The following is a 19,767-nucleotide window of genomic DNA, read 5'->3' on the forward strand; positions in this document are numbered from 1 at the left end:
ATTGTTTATTGGAAAGAAAATGTACTATGTGCTGCCTGTATATTGTATATAATTGTAAAACGCATAAAAAAGATCAAATCAAATAAAAATCCCATTTGAAGACCTATGACGTTCAGTTAGGGGGGTGTAATGTGCACACGATCTCGAGTTCGCATTGGTTTTTAGTAGATGTGTATCGCAGTCATGTACTACTGAAAGAATGAAATGCTGCATATAGACAGATGTAATTTCTCCTCTCGATATGGTGGCCTGGAGCTGATTTCTTTCTCATGTTCTTCCCAGTTATTCAGATATAATAATGTGATTTTAAAGGGGTAGTTCACCCCAAAAAATAAAAAGAATTCATTATTTGCTCACCCCTCATGTTGTTCCAAACCTGTATGACTGACTGACTTCTGTGGTACATGAGATATATTTTGAAGATTGAGTCCAAAAACAGATTGGACCCCATTGATTTTCCACAGAAGAAAGTCATACAGGTTTGTATGACTACCTTCAGACCTCTTTATAGTAACATTGATATGTGGGGGTAAGCTTAAATCCAAAGTTTATAGTTAAAAGATTTCCCATAAACCACATTATCGGTATTTCCATGGGTTTTAGATTCACACATCTGACCAATATTCCCAAACAGTCTTTTTGAAGCACGGCTTCAGATAAAATGCCCTGGTGTGAAATCATGGCCTCATCCCTGAGTGTTTCGATGACTCTTGAGTGAACTTAATGCGGGGGTGGTACATTAAACGTCGGCCTGCAGTCGTGAGGTGCATAACAATAGTAAATGGCTATGAAATTGCACTGCGCAAGAGAAGTTTCAAAATACAACCTTTTCCAATCATGCTGCTTTTTACACTACTTTGTCAGGCAAAGGCGATTGTGTGTTGAAGAGGGCGAAATATCCATCTGTAAACATGCCAAGTCTCTCAGCAAGTTTCCCAACATCAAACAATGATTTTTTTTTTCCAGCCGCATGTGAAAAAAAGCAATGTAAATATTGTCATTTCTACTCTTTATGTAAACTTCCTGAGGTAATGCAAGCTAAGTTTAAATTCTTAAGTCACCACTGTTCACTATATCTTGCGATACATGCACAGACCTTTGTAGATTTGGAAATATGCTGTTGATTCTCCATTAATCTTCATTGAGAAGCAGATTTTCTTTGTGCTGGAAGTGGTCAGTCAGTTTGGGTGTAACTGTTTGACCAGGTGGACACTGTATCACATGCTTGGACGATTGCCTTCTCCATCAGAATCCCTTTGTAATCTGTAAAGGTATCGGTTGTTTTTGAAGTGTATCTATACATGCCCTTCTCAGATATTTTACACTCGCTATTCAACCACATCTGACCTTGTGCAGGAGGGCCGGATGACCCCAATGAGCTTGACATGCTGAACTGAATCACAGTCCCATGTCCTCGAGGAATGAGTGTTGGGACTGAAAAGAATTTGTGACGGATGAAAATGACATGGGATATTTTAGACTTATGCTGTGTATTATTGTCTTTGGGTTGGAGAAAATGATCAAATGAAATAATAAAACAGTCAAACTTGATGTCTGTTGTTGTGTTTTGGAAATGTTTTTCTTCAGTTGTAACTGAACAGAATCTGTAAAGCACCATTCTGGATGATATAGTTTGAGTTTGGAAACGGTAGTCTGCTGTCACCCTCTTGTGTTAAACTTGAATACTGCAATCGCTCATGTCATGGAAGCCGAGGCAAAACGATTATTCCTGATGTCCTGTCAAATGAAATGGAGACTGAATTATACAATAATCTTTCATGTTCTATTGTGTTTCATCATCTTTACCCTCAAACAGAACTACAGTCTGCTCAGCAGAATATTAATGTAAAAATAATAGGCTAAATTAAAAATCAACGTATTATTTTCCGTTCAGAGTGCCTGAGGAAAAATGCGTTGTCTTAATTCAGTATCTGCAGTCAGATGAGATGTTGTCAGTGTCATGATTCTAACGTTAATTTCGTAATTAAAAGTCTCACCTCAGAATTATGAACTTTCCTGTCCTGTCAGCCGTAGCGCGCGCTCTTCTCCACGCGCAAATGCGGCGGCGCGCGCTGTACGTCACTTCATTATAAATAGTGCAAAAGAAACTACGAGCATGCCATCATTGCATTAGGCCTACCTACGTAGTCAATTAGGCTAATCATGAAATTACGAAAAACTAACAAAAAATTACGTAGCTGGCACTTCGCGTGTTAGCTAAGGATTTGCTGACTATGACATTCTGTTCATCGGGTTGGTTTTATTAACAGTTCATTTTATTGTGCATTTACCATGCAACTGTTGTTCCCGTAATCCCAAAATGCCACTTTATCTTCATTGTGTTATTTTGGAAATGACTGTGGTGGCTCATACCAACTTACTAAATGTAATAAAAATCGTTTGGAATTTTATTTAATAGCCTTACCTTATATTGTTTTTTCATCAGTAATATTCTTACAATGTGTACGTAAAGTAAACTGAGACAGTACATAAAATTGGATCAACCAGTTTAGCACTACTGATTTAAACTATTCAATTCTCTCATACCTTAAACAGAACGTAAAGGTTAATACAATTACCTTTGACACTTCATGGATTTAGAAGCCTTATCTCCAGGGATGAGATCAGAAAACGTTTTATCATAATTGCAAATATTTATATAATTTTAGTATAGTCATGTGATCACGTATGTCTCCATCTCAGCATTTGTACTCAAGTTACAGAAACACCTTGGCTTTAAACATGGAATTTATTTCATTAACAACTAAGTTTGTCCTCCAATGTCCAACATATGGACAACACAATTGCAGCTTGACTGGAAATGATGCACAATAAAAATGTTCTGCTCACATTTACCTTAATGTTGCATTCTTTCTTTCACTCATTACATCTCGCATACGTCATCTAGGCTCTCCAGGTCTAGCTGTTCCAAACCATGAATTTCTTTTTGAGAATATTTTGAAGAAAATGGGTAGCCTACAGTTGATGGGCCCAATTTACTTATGGAAATATTCCATAGGGAAGTCCATGGGGACCAGCAACTGTTTGGTTACCAAAATTCTTCAAAATATCATCTTTTGTGTAAAACAGAAAAAACTCGTACAGGTTTTGCATAACTCGAGGGTGAGTAAATGATGAGAGAATGTTCATATTTGGGTGGACTATCTCTTTAAAGTGCTTACAGTTGAAGAAACACCCATAAATTCCTTAACTCATGTTTTATGTAATTTATTATCAAACTGGTAAGCGTCAGTTGTCATTTCTTCCTCATGGATCTCAATATGACTGTGATTTATAGTGTGCTACATGTTGAGTTTAAAGTTTAACTTGCACAAAACACATTTCACAAGAAGAGCTAATCATTCCAGTATGGGTAGCAGAGTTCAGTTCAGTCATTTTCGATAAGAGAGTAGCCATATATGACTCCAAATTTCAGATTTACAGACCTGATAATCTTTTAACAATACAAACTGATGAAGGAAGTGTAATTTTTATGTTTATCAGAAACTAAATAGATATTGATTATACCTACAATCATGGTTTTTTTTTTTTTTTTTTTTTTCTCTTCTGGCTATCTGCGTATTCAGTAAGTGTTCAGCCTGTGCTCAATTCTGAATAAAATGTGACTGATAATAAACTGTGGCTAATCGACCCCTTTAATACGATCCATTTTAAATCACCAGTTTTAGCTTAAAGGCCCACTGAAGTGCCTTGAAAGTTTGAAACACAGCATTATTTAATATGTTAACGTAATTTTCACTGAAACTGTACGATAGCAGGACATTTTGAACAGCTCCTCCCCTTTTAAAAAATAGCCAATAGCGTTTCGTTCATAAAATCACAGCCTGGCCAGAGCCATTAAAGGGATACTCCACTTTTTTTTTTTTAAATAGGCTCATTTTACAACTCCCCCAGAGTTAAACTGTTGAGTTTTACCGTTTTTGAATCCATTCAGCCGATCTCCGGTTCTGGCGGTACCACTTTTAGCATAGCTTAGCATACATCATTGAAGTGGACAAGACCATTGGCATTTCAAAAAAAAAAAAAATGACCAAAGAGTTTCGATATTTTTCCTATTTAAAACTTGACTCTTCTGTAGTTACATCGTGCACTAAGACCGACGGAAAATGTAAAGTTGCGATTTTCTAGCCTGATATGGCTAGGAACTATACTCTCATTCCTGCGTAATAATCAAGAAACTTCACTGCCGTACCATGAGTGCAGCAGGCGTAATGATATGACGCAGCGCCTGAAAATAGTTCCGTTGTGTTGACGGAAGGTAGCCTATTTTCAGGCGCTGCGTCATATCATTACGCCTGCTGCACTCATGGTACGGCAGTAAAGTTTCTTGATTATTACGCAGGAATGAGAGTATAGTTCCTAGCCATATCAGCCTAGAAAATCGCAACTTTACATTTTCCGTCGGTCTTAGTGCACGATGTAACTACAGAAGAGTCAAGTTGCGCTCTGTGCTATCGTGTCTCTGGACCGGAGCAAACTATGTGCGCTGTGGCTGTTCACGTGACACTAACGTTAAACCAGGCTTCATTGCCACAATGGAAAGCATATTTACAATTTCTGAATCCCCTTTATCACTAAGTGTCATTCAGAGAATAGACCGATTTTAGCTGCAGCTTTAGAATCTATTTATAATGTAGGAGGTGGGACGCTTTACATTCTAGATAGCCTTTGATTGGACAGAAAATCTGAGGAGAAGCTGAAGTGCAGAGTGATGTCATCAAAATCTTCTAAATGCGAATTCTGTTTTGGAACAAACTATCTTATAGATAACAGTAAGGCTAACATATTCATACTAAAAGCCCTAAACCTTCCATTTTGATTTCATGTGGACTTTAAGTGTCCTCATGAATACTTCAGTAGCGGAAGTACAGGAATGAGAGGTGACTATGAATAATAAGTAGCGCCGCCCCCTTATGTTTATTGATTGGGTTTATTTGACAGCCGTGAGCTTCAGTCCCACTATGGCGTCTCATCAAATCAGGATGGGCTTTTTCTACCGCCTCCTGTACTGGAATTTAGCACTCGCCAGTGGCTTTTCTACATCTGGATTTATGTGCTGAAAGACGTCAAATGTAGGCGAAATGAAGGACGAGAAAAGCACAGCGCGGTCGCTCCTCCAGAGTGCCGACACGGAGCGGAGAAATGCAGCTGATGTGGAGGATGGCCGGGCGGGCAGAGGAGCAGCGCTGAACCCGGTGCTGCATGACCGAGCCACCGCACCGACAGCCCGAGCAGGAACAGGAATACGCGTTTTAAAGGTACCAGCTCCAGCTCTATTTAGGTCGCAGCATTAATGCTGTTAGGCAGCAGGGCCAAAGTACGCGTGAATCCGTGAACTGCATCAGCAATTATCTCTATAACACTTTCACACGCCGCCGTGTCTCTAAGCCTAGCGAGCTCCCTGCCCAGACAGCATATTTGGGCATCATAGGCGCGTTATCTATGAGCTGAGAGGGCTCCTAACGCGCCTATGATGCCCAGCGTTGCTGTCTATCTAGGGCTAGGCGGTTCACTGGGTTTTGTGGGACAGCCTGTGATAGCCTAATGGATGTGCTGGATTACTAGTAATGCCATGTCGATTTATAGAGAATGTTATCACTTGATGTTTTATTGGCTGTATCAGAATAGTTTCTGTATAACGCCTGTAACCTGTTAGGGGGCGTTCACACACACACACACACACACACACACACACACACACACACACAGAGGGCGCTTTTTGTAATTGCTACTATCTTGGTATATACACCTGCGTCAGATGGGAGAGTTTGGTCTGTTTTTCAGCAAATCACGCCCTGACTGTTGCGTTGACTTATGTCAACTGAAAAGTAGTCTAGTTGTACTTAACCTAAACGCGTATTGAGTATATGGCAAGCTGTTTTATCATGTATTTCTTAAAACTAGCCTATATCTGACAAAACTCTGACTGATTCAGTCAGTTTGTTACAGTGACGATTTTGTTGATTCAAACCGGTGACCATCAGCCTACTGCCCTTTTGAGAAATAAGTGTCCGTACATGTATTGAATGTGTAGGTTACTTAAAAATTAACTGTTATTGCAAATAATATTAATGAAATAAAAGACCACTTAAGTGTACTTTTAGTAGCCTACACTTTCATAACTATGTTTCTTAACACAATTAAGTAGCCTACACTTGGGTGATTCTATGAAAATGTGCCATTTTGTGACATGGCCGATTGCATTTGAGCGTATTTATTCATCCATGTAAAAAAAAAATCATTATTATTTTCATTTATAAACACCTAATGAAAACCGGGATTATGTATCTTTCATAATATACCAGATTTATTCTAAGTGTCACTTCAAATATATGGAGGACCGACTCTACCATATTTAAAAATAAATACATAAATAAATAAATGCTCAATAAATAAATAAGCATACAATTAATTGCCCCAAAAAATACAATAAACAAATAAATGTAGGTAGAAATTAAATTATACAGTGAGACATAAATGTATATATCTCTTTTAATTAGCTTCTTTATTTATTCACCTTTGTAATAATTACCTTATTTATTTATTTATTGTCTGTTATAATCTTCAACTTTATTTATTAATTACTTATTTTTTGAAGTATTTATTTATGTGCATGTTATAATATTTTTGTGTTTTATTCTTCCTTTGTATTTTTTTACCCTATTTATTTCTTCAATGCTATTTATTTCTGCCTGTCGTTTCTACATTTCTGTATGCATTTCTGCCTCATTATGCAAATGAGGAGGGGCTGTGTCTTAAGGGGTAAATTTCCTCCCATAGAGAGCCTAAGCCCCTCCCCTCCGCTTCCGGCTCATGGGAGCGGTAAAAATATGTATGCTAGTCAATGGCGAGAGACAACTTATCTTTTTATTCCGTCTGAACTGTGCCCTGAATTACACATATGATGTTTGTCAATTTAAAAGATAATTCTGAAAGTCAAGAAAGTCGCAGTTTGTCATAAAACAGAAGAGTGACATTCAGTTTTATGTGAAAATCGCTCAATGAACTACATCTCCCGGGAAGCGAAACAACGAGCGAGATCCGCTGCGGGTGTGTGTGCAGTCTGGTACAAAACACTCAGGCATGACGGCGTAACGTTACGATTATAACGCAAGACTATAGAAACAATGACAGACGTTAGCTTCAGTAAAGTTAGCTTCATTCATTGGGAGAGAAAATGGGCGCCTTTTGGGTTTGTAGTCTTTTTAATTACGTATTTTCACAGTCTTATACCTCAACAGTTTTACATCAAACTGCAACTTTCTTGACTTTAAAATGTATCTTTTAAATTGACAATCAGGGATGAGTTCCCTAATGAATATTAATGAGTCTTCCCCTACCACCCTGCAAAAAAAAAAAAAAAAAATCGCGGCCGGTGGCATGTAGATTCGACCGATGCAGTAAAAGGCTAACCAACCAATGGGCAGAAGTTGACCCCTTAAGACACAGCCCCTCCTCATTTGCATAATGAGGCAGAAATGCATACAGAAATGTAAAAACGACAGGCAGAAATAAATAGCATTGAAGAAATAAATAGGGTAAAAAAATACAAATGAAGAATAAAACAGACAAAAATATTATAACATGCACGTAAATAAATACTTAAAAAAATAAGTAATTAATAAATAAAGTTGAAGATTATAACGGACAATAAATAAATAAGGTAATTATTAAAAAGGTGAATAAATAAAGAAGATAATTAAAAGAGGTATATACATTTATGTCTCACTGCATAATTTAATTTCTACCTACATTTATTTGTTTATTGTATTTTTGGAGCAATTAATTGTATGCTTATTTATTTATTGAGCATTTATTTATTTCTGTATTTATTTTTAAATATGGTAGAGTTGGTCCTCCATACAAATAGGCCTACTTTAAAATACAATTTGAAGTTTGTAACGGGTTTGACAAAACACACATCATCATAGGCCTATATATGTTGATTATTTTAGGAAAATAAATAAATAAATAAGAGAGCCTGAGATGGCACCACATATTTTTCTGACAGGCAAGGGTCTACTTAAACCAATTAAGTCCTTAAACACAACAAAAACAATACTTTGAAAATCTGATTTTCAGAATAGAAAATGGCACGTTTTCTATAAAATAGACAGTTATTTTAATTAAACAAATATTAAAACACTATTTATTATTATTATTATTATGTTCGACAGAAGAGAGAAAGTATTACAGGTTTGGAATAACTGGTTAAATAATAATAGTAATAATGGTTATTGTTATTATTATTGCACATAAATCAATAAATAGCCTATAAATAAACAACATATTATTATTGTCATTGATAAATATTATTATTATTATACATTATTATAATTATTATTATAAATTATTTTAATGATCATTACAAATAAATTAATAAAAAAAGATATATATTATTATCATTTATTATTATTATTATTATTACATTCGACTGAAGAAAGTCATACAGGTTTAGAACAACTGGTTAAATAATAATAATAATAATAATTATTATTATTATTCGTATTATTAATTATATTAATCATTACAAATAAATCAATAAAAATAAATAAACAAAAAATATTATTATTGTTATTAGGTTGCTCAATAATAAAAATAATATTAATAATCATTATTACAAAGAAATCAATAAAAATCAATAAACATAACATAATTTCATCTTCTTCTTCTTTGTATTATTAGCATTATTATTTAACCGGTTGTTCCAAACCTGTATGACTTTCTTTCTTCAGTGGAACACAAAACAAGTTGTTTTGTTTTGTCCTTGCATTGAAAGGTTCAATGTTGTTTTGCACACCCTGTCCTGCTGAAGTTAGTGCTCACTTAAGTTAAGCTGGGCAGAGCATCATCAGAAAATGATTTCACCAGGCTGACTAATGGCATGGCGTTTCCGAAATAATCTCGACTCGCACATTTCTCCAGGGCGTTTGTGCCCTGGGTAAATATTTGGGCTGCCGTAGTTCTCTACAACTGAAAACAAAACCTGATGTCTCTCAGACAGGCTCTGTGTTACAGGGTGGAGTCCCGACATCCACCAACTTGTGGTTACCAAGGGATGGATGGTTTCCTATGACTGATTTGTGCTCTAAAACACTTTATTTGGCCTTTTTCTAGAGGGGTATAATTTCACAGACACAAGCAGCATCTAATCAAGACTCTCTTTCACAGCGTAACATGAAGAGGAATGGCAGTCGAGGCTGCGTGACCCGGAAGACGCGGTTCGGCTCTCGCGAGCGGGACTGGCTGAAGGGCGACGCTCATCGAGGGTGTGTGTGCCTCTACGGGGCCTCGGAGCCTCAGCCTCCACCATCGGGCCCCCAGACCTCCACCACCCCTCAGCCAGACCTGAAGCTGGTGCTGTGCTCCACCAACACCACCGCTGAAGAGCTCTGTGCTCAGAGAGACGTGCAGGGTCTCTACCTGCAGCTGCACGGGGACTTAATCAGGTAACACACTCAGTCATTTTCTGGCTAGACGTGGTCTCATCTCGATAATGATCCTTATCAGACTCACGCTGTGGAACAGTCGGGCCAGACACAGAGTTCCGGGGGTTTATCTGAAATGACAATGTGAATATCACATGCTCATTGTTTACAAATGACTGGTTACATGAGTTGTAGGGATTACCGGTAGTCATTTATTTGCACCTCTTGATATTATAAATGTTAATGATCCTCCAAAATCACGTCATTATGAACATGTTTGTCTTATCTCAGGGTTCAACATTAAGGATAATGGAAGGATGAGAGAGCTAGTGTCTTAAAGGGATAGCTCAACCAAAAATAAAAACTGTGTTCTGTCTGTGGAACTTAAAGGAAGATATTTTGAAGAATGTTGGTATCCAGAGAGTTTCTGGTCTCCATTTTCTTCCATAGTATTTTTTATTTTTTTCATACTATGGAAGTCATTGGGGACTATTCTCAGCCTCAGACGTCACGCTCATGGACCGCTGGCTGAATGTCTGATGCACTTAAAGGTATTGTAGGTAGGAATTTTATAAAAAACTTTTTTCCAACTTTGTTTACACTTTCTGTATATATCAATGCATAATTAAAATGTAAGTACTCTGAAAAAGAAAGTATAAAAATCGAGTGTCTGTAGAGCTCTCACGACTGTTTTAAAGACAGCTCATTATTTCCATTCACTCCACCCCCTCCCTTCTGGGCTCCTTCCAAAGCCACGCCCCAAAAACACATGAACGCGCGACTCCGACCGCTGAGCTGAAGACGCATTATTTACCTGAGACGAGCGGAGAGGAAGGAGCGCAGTGCATGTAGTGACATCATGTCAGAATCACATGTAATAAAAAAATCTAACTTTATCATTATGAAGATAAACAAATAAGATGTATTTTATTACTCACTATCAAGCTAGCATATTGATATTGGTAAAGTTTAAAATCTATATTTATTGATTCGCTAACGAGCTAGTTATCTGTAAGGCAAAGCTAAAAACAGGTTGCATGATACACGTTTTTCCATTGCCATCATTTACACTGTGATGAAGATGAATTTCGTGTAACATTCATAACATATATGGTGTTCTGCATGTAAGAGTTTCCGTGATGAAAGCATTGTTGACTCTGATGAGGACTACACTCCAGAGACAAGTAGGCCTACCGCATCGTCAGCTCAAGGACAGATCCGCGGTCGAGGGCGAAGCAGAGGAGGTCGTCACACGGCGTCACTTTTCAGCCCCTTGAGGTCTCTCAGTTCTCGCCATCGCTGGAAAGCCACGCCGATATTGACACGCGTTTTATTTCGTTGTTTATCCAAAGACTTTTTGTTCATTACCTTTTCTAGTAACGTTACTGTCTTCCTTTTTTTGCCTGGTTTGCCTTCGCGAACTGCATATGTGAATTTTGATTGGTCTTTCTCTGCCATTGTTTTGCTATTCCTAGATTCCGTGCCTCTTGAATTCCTCAAATCAAACGGATTCGTGCAAATGGGCAGGTCCTGTGTGGCCAAAGGGTGGTTGCCATGGTTGCGAGAGAGTGACAGTCGCCTAAGCCAATCCTTTGTTTCGTCCCGAATGGAAATAATGAGCTGTGTTTAGTGCAGATTAAACGGTCTAGAGTCACTCGATTTTTATACTCTTTTTATCAGAGTACTTACATTTTAATTATGCATTGATATATACAGAAAGTTTAAACAAATTTGGAAAAAAGTTTTTTTTATAAAATTCCTACCTACAATACCTTTAACTGGAAACACTTCAGGATTTTCGAGATCGTCATCTGATTGGTTGAATTCTGCAGGATGTGCGGGAGACGTGTGTGTCGCGTTCTTTAACGGTCCACACCTGAAAACAAAGATGCCGTGGTGCCAAACCCCCTCATGGAAAAAGAAGGCTGTCGTGTTTATAACTGTGACAATGAACGCTTTTCAGGAGCAACTAAATGCTGGATTTACAAAAGTATGTGAAGTATGTAATGTTCGCGGCATACGTCCAAGAGTTTTACACGCCGGTCTGTTATTGTAGGGACATCAACGTAACATTTTCACACCTCTAAACATGACGCGGAACAAAACGAACTGTGATTGGTTGCTTTACATGTCAGTCAGAGGGCCTCTGGGCAGTCCTTGGCCAATGAAAGCTGCTGTGGAGTCCAGACCTTCTTCTGTCAGTCTGAAGGTCTGGCTTTGTGAGACTAATGGGGACCAGCAACTCTCTGGTTGCATTCTTCAAAATATCTTTTGTGTTCAACAGAAGAAAGTAATTTATACAGGTTTAGAACAACTTGAGGGTGAGTAAAAAATTAGCATTTTTATTTTGGGGTGAACTATCCCATTAAGGCCCTTTCACACCAAGACTATAACTAACTCAGTCAGAATATTGTTCTGTTTATTCGCTTTAAATGCTCAAACTCTTTAATTGGCTGTCAATGTTTGAATTGTTGATCAGCTGGAAGAAATCGCTCTGAAAGTGATTCCAACGATATAATTTTTTCTGTAATTATAAATATATTTAAATACATGACATACAAGTTCTAATAGAAATGATTTTCAAGTATATTTTTAGTTCACTATATAAATGCTTGTCAGTACATTTAGCAGTGAACTTTAACCATATTCCAAAGACAATAAATTAAATAATAATGTATAATATTATATTGAAATAAACTCAAACCCCGGTTTCACAGACAAGGCTTAAGCTAGACTCAGACTAAAATGCATGTTTGAGCTGTTTAACTGAAAGCAACTTGTACTGACATATCTTAAAATATATGTCAGTGCCATTGTTTTGTCTCAAGATGCAAACCAGTGTTTTTTTTTCTATATGAAAGCTACTAATCCTGGCTTAATATAAACCCTGTCAACCAGGCCTAAATTTAATATAAATTTAAACTAAAATACTATTCATTTGAATGAAATCAACAATTAAGTGTCCACAAACATTTCATTTGTACTTCAGTACTGTATATTCTTTTTAAGTATACCCGTCATAAGTGCTCTTTTTAAAAGAATGCTAAATTGTACTTTTCACCTTCTATTCCACAAGGTTATGTCTTCATTGTTCATAAATATTTGTTTTTGGACCATGCATTGCAGACTTAAACATTTGGTTTCCTGTGACTATTTAAATGTTGTTGTTAATAGATCTAGATGAGATTTGTGGAAAAAAGACTTTAGAACATGGAAATTATAATTAGAAATTGTAAAACAAATGACCATATGTCATCGTTAAGTGTGAGTGAGAATTTATAGCTGTCATTGGGTGACATCATAGCTGCATTTCAGATTGAAATCCTAATAAGTTGTTTGTGTAGCTTTTCTTTTTTTTTGTAAAGATAAAGAATTTAAATAACATTTTAAAAATATACATTTTTCAGTGAAAATAACAAGCCAACTGATGCAATATAAAGGTCATGACATATTGACAGGAAGAGGAAGACCTGTGACATTTGATGTTCAGTGTCTGGTTTTAAAGGATGTGCTCTGTCAGTTTTTAAAAACGGATTTTTTTTACATTGATTCTCAAGAGACATAAATAGAAAGTACAGCATGATGTTTTACTTTCTATTTATGTCTTGCTGATGGTTTATTTTTGAAGCTTGACTCATCTCTGTGTTTATGGAATAGTAACAGTGAAAATATTAGGGATGCACTGAATTAAAAGTTCTGGGTCGAAACCAAAACCGAAAATTCAGAATGCGCTTCGCCGAAAACGAAACCCAAAAGAAATAATCGATTAATGATCAATAAATTAATTAAACTTATTTAATCATCAAAGTTGTACAAACATTTAAGTTGCACATAAGGCAGTTTTTATATCAACATAATTGTTTGTCTCACATAACCAGATCTATATAGTATATAGTCTCAAATATACTTTATAATCAAATTATCATAACAGTGTAATGTTAATAACCTCATCTGTCCACATGATGCCGGTAAATTGTAGAGCTGGTGCAAACATATCCACATCGCTACGATCAGATGCTTTCTTAACTGCTGCTTTCTCACCACTTTTTTTTTTTTTTTTGGGGTGTTATTGAGAAGAAAAGCGAGCAGCACATATTTACATATTCATCTAAACGTTGCTCTCAGTAGCGTGGACGGCATCAGGATGTTCGCTAATAGTGTGTCGCTGCAAAAGTATTTGCAACTTCTTTTTACTTCTAAGCAAAAACGAAAAAGAGCTTTGCCATGAGTATATCAGGTCATTGAATCACATACAATCTCTCTAGTGCGTTACGTGTGCACGAGTGCGAGCACGAGCGGTACGTTTCTGGCTGCAGTTCACTTAACGGCCAACGGTGTCGCTAAAAACAAGGGTTTCTGTATTCTACGTATAGCCCTTTTAAAGGGGTCATATAATGGTACATGCACTTTTACAAGTTGATTGTACTGAAATGTGTGTTGGCAGTGCCTGTACACAACCATCATAAAATGATAAAAATCCATCCAGTGTTTTTGTTTTAATCTCCTTATATGTTTTCCCCTGCCTCAAATCAAGCCGTTCGACCTTGTGACGTCACACGCTCGGAAGCCCCTCCCACGATTGTTGATTGATAGCAGCGTTTCAACACAGACCCGCCCTCGCTCGTGAGCGAGCTGTCAATCGTAGTCTGCGCGGACCGGCGCGGTCATTGTTGATATGCTGGAGCACTGTCTATGAGCAGAATGGCGTCTAAGCGATTGTGGTGTTCTGTTCTTGGGTGTAATAACGAACACAGCAGTCATTTTAATGTTCCTAAATCCGAACCGCTGAAGACGCAGTGGCTGAGTTTGTTTTCGAAGGGAATAATCCCCACGAGCAACGTCAATGCTCTCATGTTTGCGCGAATCATTTTTTCATTATAAAGCACACCAGACTGCTTTATAAACGAGGGTCAGTATGAGCTGGTTTTGCTAAGAAGCTGCTCATGAAAAAAGGATCGGTACCAGATATTCGTGTTCCTGCTAAACCTCTAGAACAACTAAAGTGAGTGTAACGTTTTATTCAACTTTATATTAATATTTATATTAATCTTTGCAAATCGCTAGCTGCACGCTTCACAATGAATGCGTCTAAGGTTTACACTCAGGGTACATTACGGCATGTTTTCTATGTATGACGTTCTCAATATAATTCATAATCCCACGTTTATACTGAACAACGCGTTATGGTTATTGTGTTATTGAGTTACAAACGGTGTACGCACAGCACAGAGAGGCGGAGTCAGCAAAGCTCATTATCATTTAAAGTCATATGCACTGAAACGGCGTGCTGAAAACAGAGCTGTTTTTGACCAGGTAAAATAAGTGTTTTCTTACAATACTAATGAGAATTTTTAATTAAAGTATATTACAAACTTTTAATTTAGACCCTAAAGAATCATACTAGCTTGTACAAAAATGGCATTATATGACCCCTTTAATTTATTTCATTATGATTGTAACCAAAAACACGCTTGTTTGTAGTTTAGATAGTTTCACTGCACTATGTTAGTCTTGTAGTTTTTTACCTATAGCAGCTAATATAATAAAAAGCGCACATTCACAGAAAATAACTAACTTCCACGTTGAAACGTGGATATGCTAGTGTACTGCTGAAAGTTTTAAATGTGGATCTTTTACACAGATTTATTTGTTTATATTCTGCCATCAAGAATATAAACCATCTCCTCAAAACCAATAGCTATTAGCATTAGCAAGTCATGTTTTCCCATTCCTAGAAAAAGCAGAGATTTTTTAAAGGGACCGTTCACCCAAAAATGAAAATTCTCGACATAATTAACTTTTTTGTGCACAATTCCAAGTGAAGATATTGAAGAATGTTGGTAACCAAACAGTTTTGGTGACCACTGACTCCCCTTACAGACAAAACACCAGAGATATTTCTCAAAATATCTTCTATGTTCCCCATTCACAGAACAAAGAATGTCATACAGGGTTAAAAATTAGTAACTGATGACAGAAATTTCATTTTAATGTGAACTAAAATCTAGATTTCCACATTTTGAGAACCCCCTAAAGGCCTGTTCACACCAAGAATGATAACTACTACGATATCTCGCATCCGTAGCAAGCATTTTGAGAGGTGTTTTGACAATTCAGAGCCACCGAATGAGGAATACGAAGAAAAAAAAAAACGCGCACGAAAATTTCGGAAAATTTCGAAAATTTCGGTTAAAGGTCCGAAAATTTCGGAAAATTTCAGACCTTTAACCCTAAATTATGAACATTAGCAATAGCGGCTTTCCAAGATAACAGCAAAACAAAGGAATATACATGTGTTTGCAACACTCCCTGCGCTCTTGAGCCGGGTTTTGTGCTTTCCTCAGAGTGCGTGTCGTCTGTAGTGTCTGTGGTGGTTTTTAAGGTGTGCCTGACAGAGAGAGAAGCAAGTCATGCTTTCCCCTCGCTCTGCCCTCCTGGGAATGACTGGGCTGGGGCTGAGATGACTGAAATCACATTATTTCGCAGGAAGCAGTCCAGCCCTGAGCCGAGGTAAAGCCAGGCAGCTAAGCTGAATTAGCTGTGAGGAGGCTGCACATTAGGGCAGCTCACAGGGACATCTGCTGATGTGTGTGTGTGTGTGTGCTTTCTACTCAGGTCTGCTATTTATTTCACTTCAGGTAAGCAGCAAGAAAGCATTAAATCTCTAAAGTGTCCTTGTCAGCTGCACTCTGCCTCTAAAAGCAAAGAGCAAAGCTGAAGCGGGCTTCTGCCGTGAAGGTGCGGGGCCTCAGACGGACCCCTGCTCTGCTTTAACACGAGGACATCTGATAGGTCTGTAGGCAAGCATGTGGGTCGGAGCAGCTGCATTCTGGTAGTGCCAGGCTATGGGACACGGGTTTGCAGTGTCCGCTGGTTTATCTGCTTCGGAGCAACGAGGAGCCGTTAACTGGATTAGAACGGTGGAATGAGATGACGATTTAATCAGGGAGAGAAAGGTGGCGGCGCTGTGCAATTGGGCGATTATGGGGCTTGGACAGTGAATTACTGTTATTGGAAACCTCATTAAAAATGAGGTTTTGTTGCTTTTAGGTCATCTACATGCAATTCTACTCCCTTTCTCTTCCAGGAAAATTGACCAAAAAATATTGAAGACTTATTAGTTGTGTACAAAACATTATTGGCTTGGACTGTAAAATCCTGATGATATTTTCATTGTATTTTTTTTTTTTTTTTTAAAGCTCCATGAAAATTCCTGATAAAATGCACAATTTTTTAAAGCTCCAGTTTCACTGTACTTGTTTGTAGGGCTGCACATTTTGTAATGTAAGGTAATGCATTAACTAAGGGGGTGTTTACGCGACACCATTTTCAACCAAACACTGAAAACTTTTTGTGTTTTTTGCCCGTTCATTTACACGACAACGCCGTTTCAGGGGCCTGAAAACGCAAACTTTCGAAAATAGGTTTTGAAGTGTAAGGTTTGGAAAACAATACAGTTATCGTCTCCGTGTAAACTACAAAAACGCTAATTTGTGAAAACGTGATGTCATGCGCATGCTTATTACGTGTTACATACCTGCCAACTTTTGAGTTTTGGTCGGAGTGAGAGGGGAGAGGGGAGAGGGGATAACAAGACAGTTATCGTCTCCGTGTGTGTGTGTGTGTGTGGGGGGGGGGGGAGTTTGGGGGGGGTGAATGCTCTCTGCCCAGTGCCCACGCAAGGTCTCTCGCTCGCTCTACGCGGTTTGGAGCACAATCTCTGTCTCGCATGCACGCTCGCTCTAGATTGCGGGAGATTTTTAACGAATTTGCGGTATAACTAGTCGATCACGAGTGGCTCAACAGGTAGATAAACTCATCTTTCAGGCATTTGACCAGCCGGGTTGACACTTCAGCGTGAGAAATCGGGAGTGTGGCGTGTGAGCGTGTGAAACCAATCAAATGCGGGTGTCTCACGGCCAATGCGTGAGAGTTGGCAGCTCTGTGTTGAGTCTATATATGCGTAGTCTTTCCTTGCATAGTAACATCGCCATCTACTGGCCTGGCAACAGAATACAGCATTTTTAGTCGTTTTCTCTCGTTGTCGTGTAAACATACCCTAATGTTAAATAATGAGACCTTATTGTGAAGTGAAACCATTTTATTTAACAGGATTAGAACGTTGGGATGAGATGACGATTTAATCAGGGAGAGAAAGGCGGCGACGCTGCGAAAGGTGGACGAATATGAGGCCAGACAGTTTTAATAAAAAGCAGGATGCAGTCACATCACAAACAGATCATCGAGTCAAATCAGCAGACTGATTATTTGCTTTGTTTAAAGGGAATATTGTCAGACGCCATGAGCTTGGTGTTCTTTCACTTCAGCGCTTTAATGAATGTTGAGATATTGAGTTGGACTAGACGTGATCCCTCTGGATTGGGATATATTATCTGTCTGCCGGGCTGGGAAAACACCCAGCTCTGAGGGAGAGTCACTGCTGGAGGATGTTGGGATAGAGTCTGATCTTAAATCAAAACACCTGTGTGTCATCACGCTTGTTAAGAGCTAGGATACTTGCACTTGGTCGTGTGTTGGCCCACATGGAATTTGCACACTTTTTTTTTTCTCATCACCGATGTTCAATACTTTCATACTACTTAGTGAATATTGTGCCATAAACATTATATACCGCCTGTGAAACCTTTGGCTTTTACATATAAAGTGTACCAGTCTGTCCATATTTGGAAACCTCATCAAAGATGGGGTTTTGTGGATTTAAAGGGATAGTTCACCCAAAAATGAAAATTCTGTCAGTAGTTACTCACCCTCATGCCGTTCCAAACCCGTAAGACTTTCGTTCATCTTCGGAACACAAATCAAGATCTTTCTGTCTACCATTTTGACGCTTCAAAAAGTTCATAAAGAGATCGTAAAACAAATCCATATGAGTGGTTTAGTCCAAATTTCTAAATGGACTCGATCACTTTATATGATGAACAGATTTAATTTAGTCTTTTATTCACATATAAGAGCTTTCTTTTCACTTGTGATCACTTTAATGCGTCCTTGCTGAATAAAAGTATTAATATTCTTTCAAAAACCAAAAAAACGTACTGACACCAAACTTCTGAACGGTTGTGTATGTATGTTCGAAGTTTGAGTATATGTCACTTTATGTTTTCGAACACTGCATTTCAGTTTGTTCTCATGTCTGACTAGCGTCTACTCCTGTTTGCAGGAGGCTGGACCCCTCCGAGCGTCCTCTTCAGATGGTCTATGAATACCTGACTGCTATGGGCTATGAAGACCCGCTCCGTGTCCAGCAGGAAGCCGCCAACTCGGACCTCAGCTGCATGATCCGCTTCTACAGTGGTGAGTTGTGGGCCGGTTTCAGCCTGAACGCTGGCACTGCTAGCTCTGTTGACCGGGCCAAAATGTGAACAGTTTGCTGGCTTTACAGAACAAACTCTTTAAGTCCACAAGAGCCGTCGTGTTGTTTCGTATCCGCGTGAGAGGGATGCTCGTGTACCATTTCTGCCTGCCATTCTCGGTGCGAATACTACTGTAAGGGCTCAAATCTGTGTTTTCGTATACAACCCTTTTCCCTAATCTCTCTTTGGTTTGACAGCTTTGGAACTAATAATGGGCTGTTTTCTCATGTTAGGCATCAGTGTGTGTCAACATCAGTGTTGAGGGGATTCTAGCTCTTTCTCTACAGTCCCACAAAGGATGCCAATTATGCTTTTGTTCCAGTATCCATCATGTACAAACCTCTTTCTGATGATGTGATATGTTGTTTGAGATTGCAGAGCAAGATTGAAAAAGGCATCAACAAAATGTGTTTTTCCTCCTTTCAGTTCTTATAAAAAAAGTACCGTGGCAGTACCACAATGCAGTAGCTTTGGTATTAAATCATAACAACACGCACCATGGCATGTCCAGAACAGTCCAGATATCCATTGTAATACCACCATCATACTTTTTTTACTGGCAATCTCTGTCAAGAATGAATGAAAACCTGAGTAACAACTGAATACAAATACAAAACTACTGTTGCAATTTACCTCTATATTTATTTACCTCTATTATTTTTCTATAAAATTACACACACATGTACACACACACACACACACACATCATAATTACCTGCATTTATGTCAATTTATATCAATACCAAATATTGATGCACCTCTTGATGGAAATAAATGGTACGTTATTTCCATCAAAGGTGCATACATTTTTGGTCAAGATCTTGTATTGACAATGCAACTCTGTAAAGTCTCCTCCAGCACATCCCAAAGACTTTCAATGAATTTAAGGTCTGGAGGGGCCAATTCATGTGTGAAAATGATTCTTCATGCTCCTCCCAACCATT

The 19,767-nt window shown here is 38.2% G+C and overlaps 1 protein-coding gene across 2 annotated transcripts in view; it reads left to right on the forward strand.

Moving 5' to 3' along the window:
- The first annotated feature begins 4,953 nt into the window (after nt 1–4,953).
- The window catches only part of phlpp2 (PH domain and leucine rich repeat protein phosphatase 2), a 74,861-nt gene continuing 60,047 nt past the window's right edge, over nt 4,954–19,767 (forward strand). For both annotated transcript variants that reach the window (XR_008805551.1, XM_056240326.1), the window contains exons 1-3: nt 4,954–5,279; nt 9,193–9,470; nt 18,631–18,764. Coding sequence is in view for 1 of the 2 variants with exons in the window: in XM_056240326.1 (XP_056096301.1) it covers nt 5,103–5,279; nt 9,193–9,470; nt 18,631–18,764 (589 nt within the window). In the remaining variant the exon portion in view is untranslated. The remainder of the gene's footprint in view (nt 5,280–9,192; nt 9,471–18,630; nt 18,765–19,767) is intronic.

This window comes from Rhinichthys klamathensis, unplaced genomic scaffold (assembly GCF_029890125.1).
Source record: "Rhinichthys klamathensis goyatoka isolate OS25496 unplaced genomic scaffold, OSU_Roscu_1.1 h1tg000593l_1, whole genome shotgun sequence".
Taxonomy (NCBI): domain Eukaryota; kingdom Metazoa; phylum Chordata; class Actinopteri; order Cypriniformes; family Leuciscidae; genus Rhinichthys; species Rhinichthys klamathensis.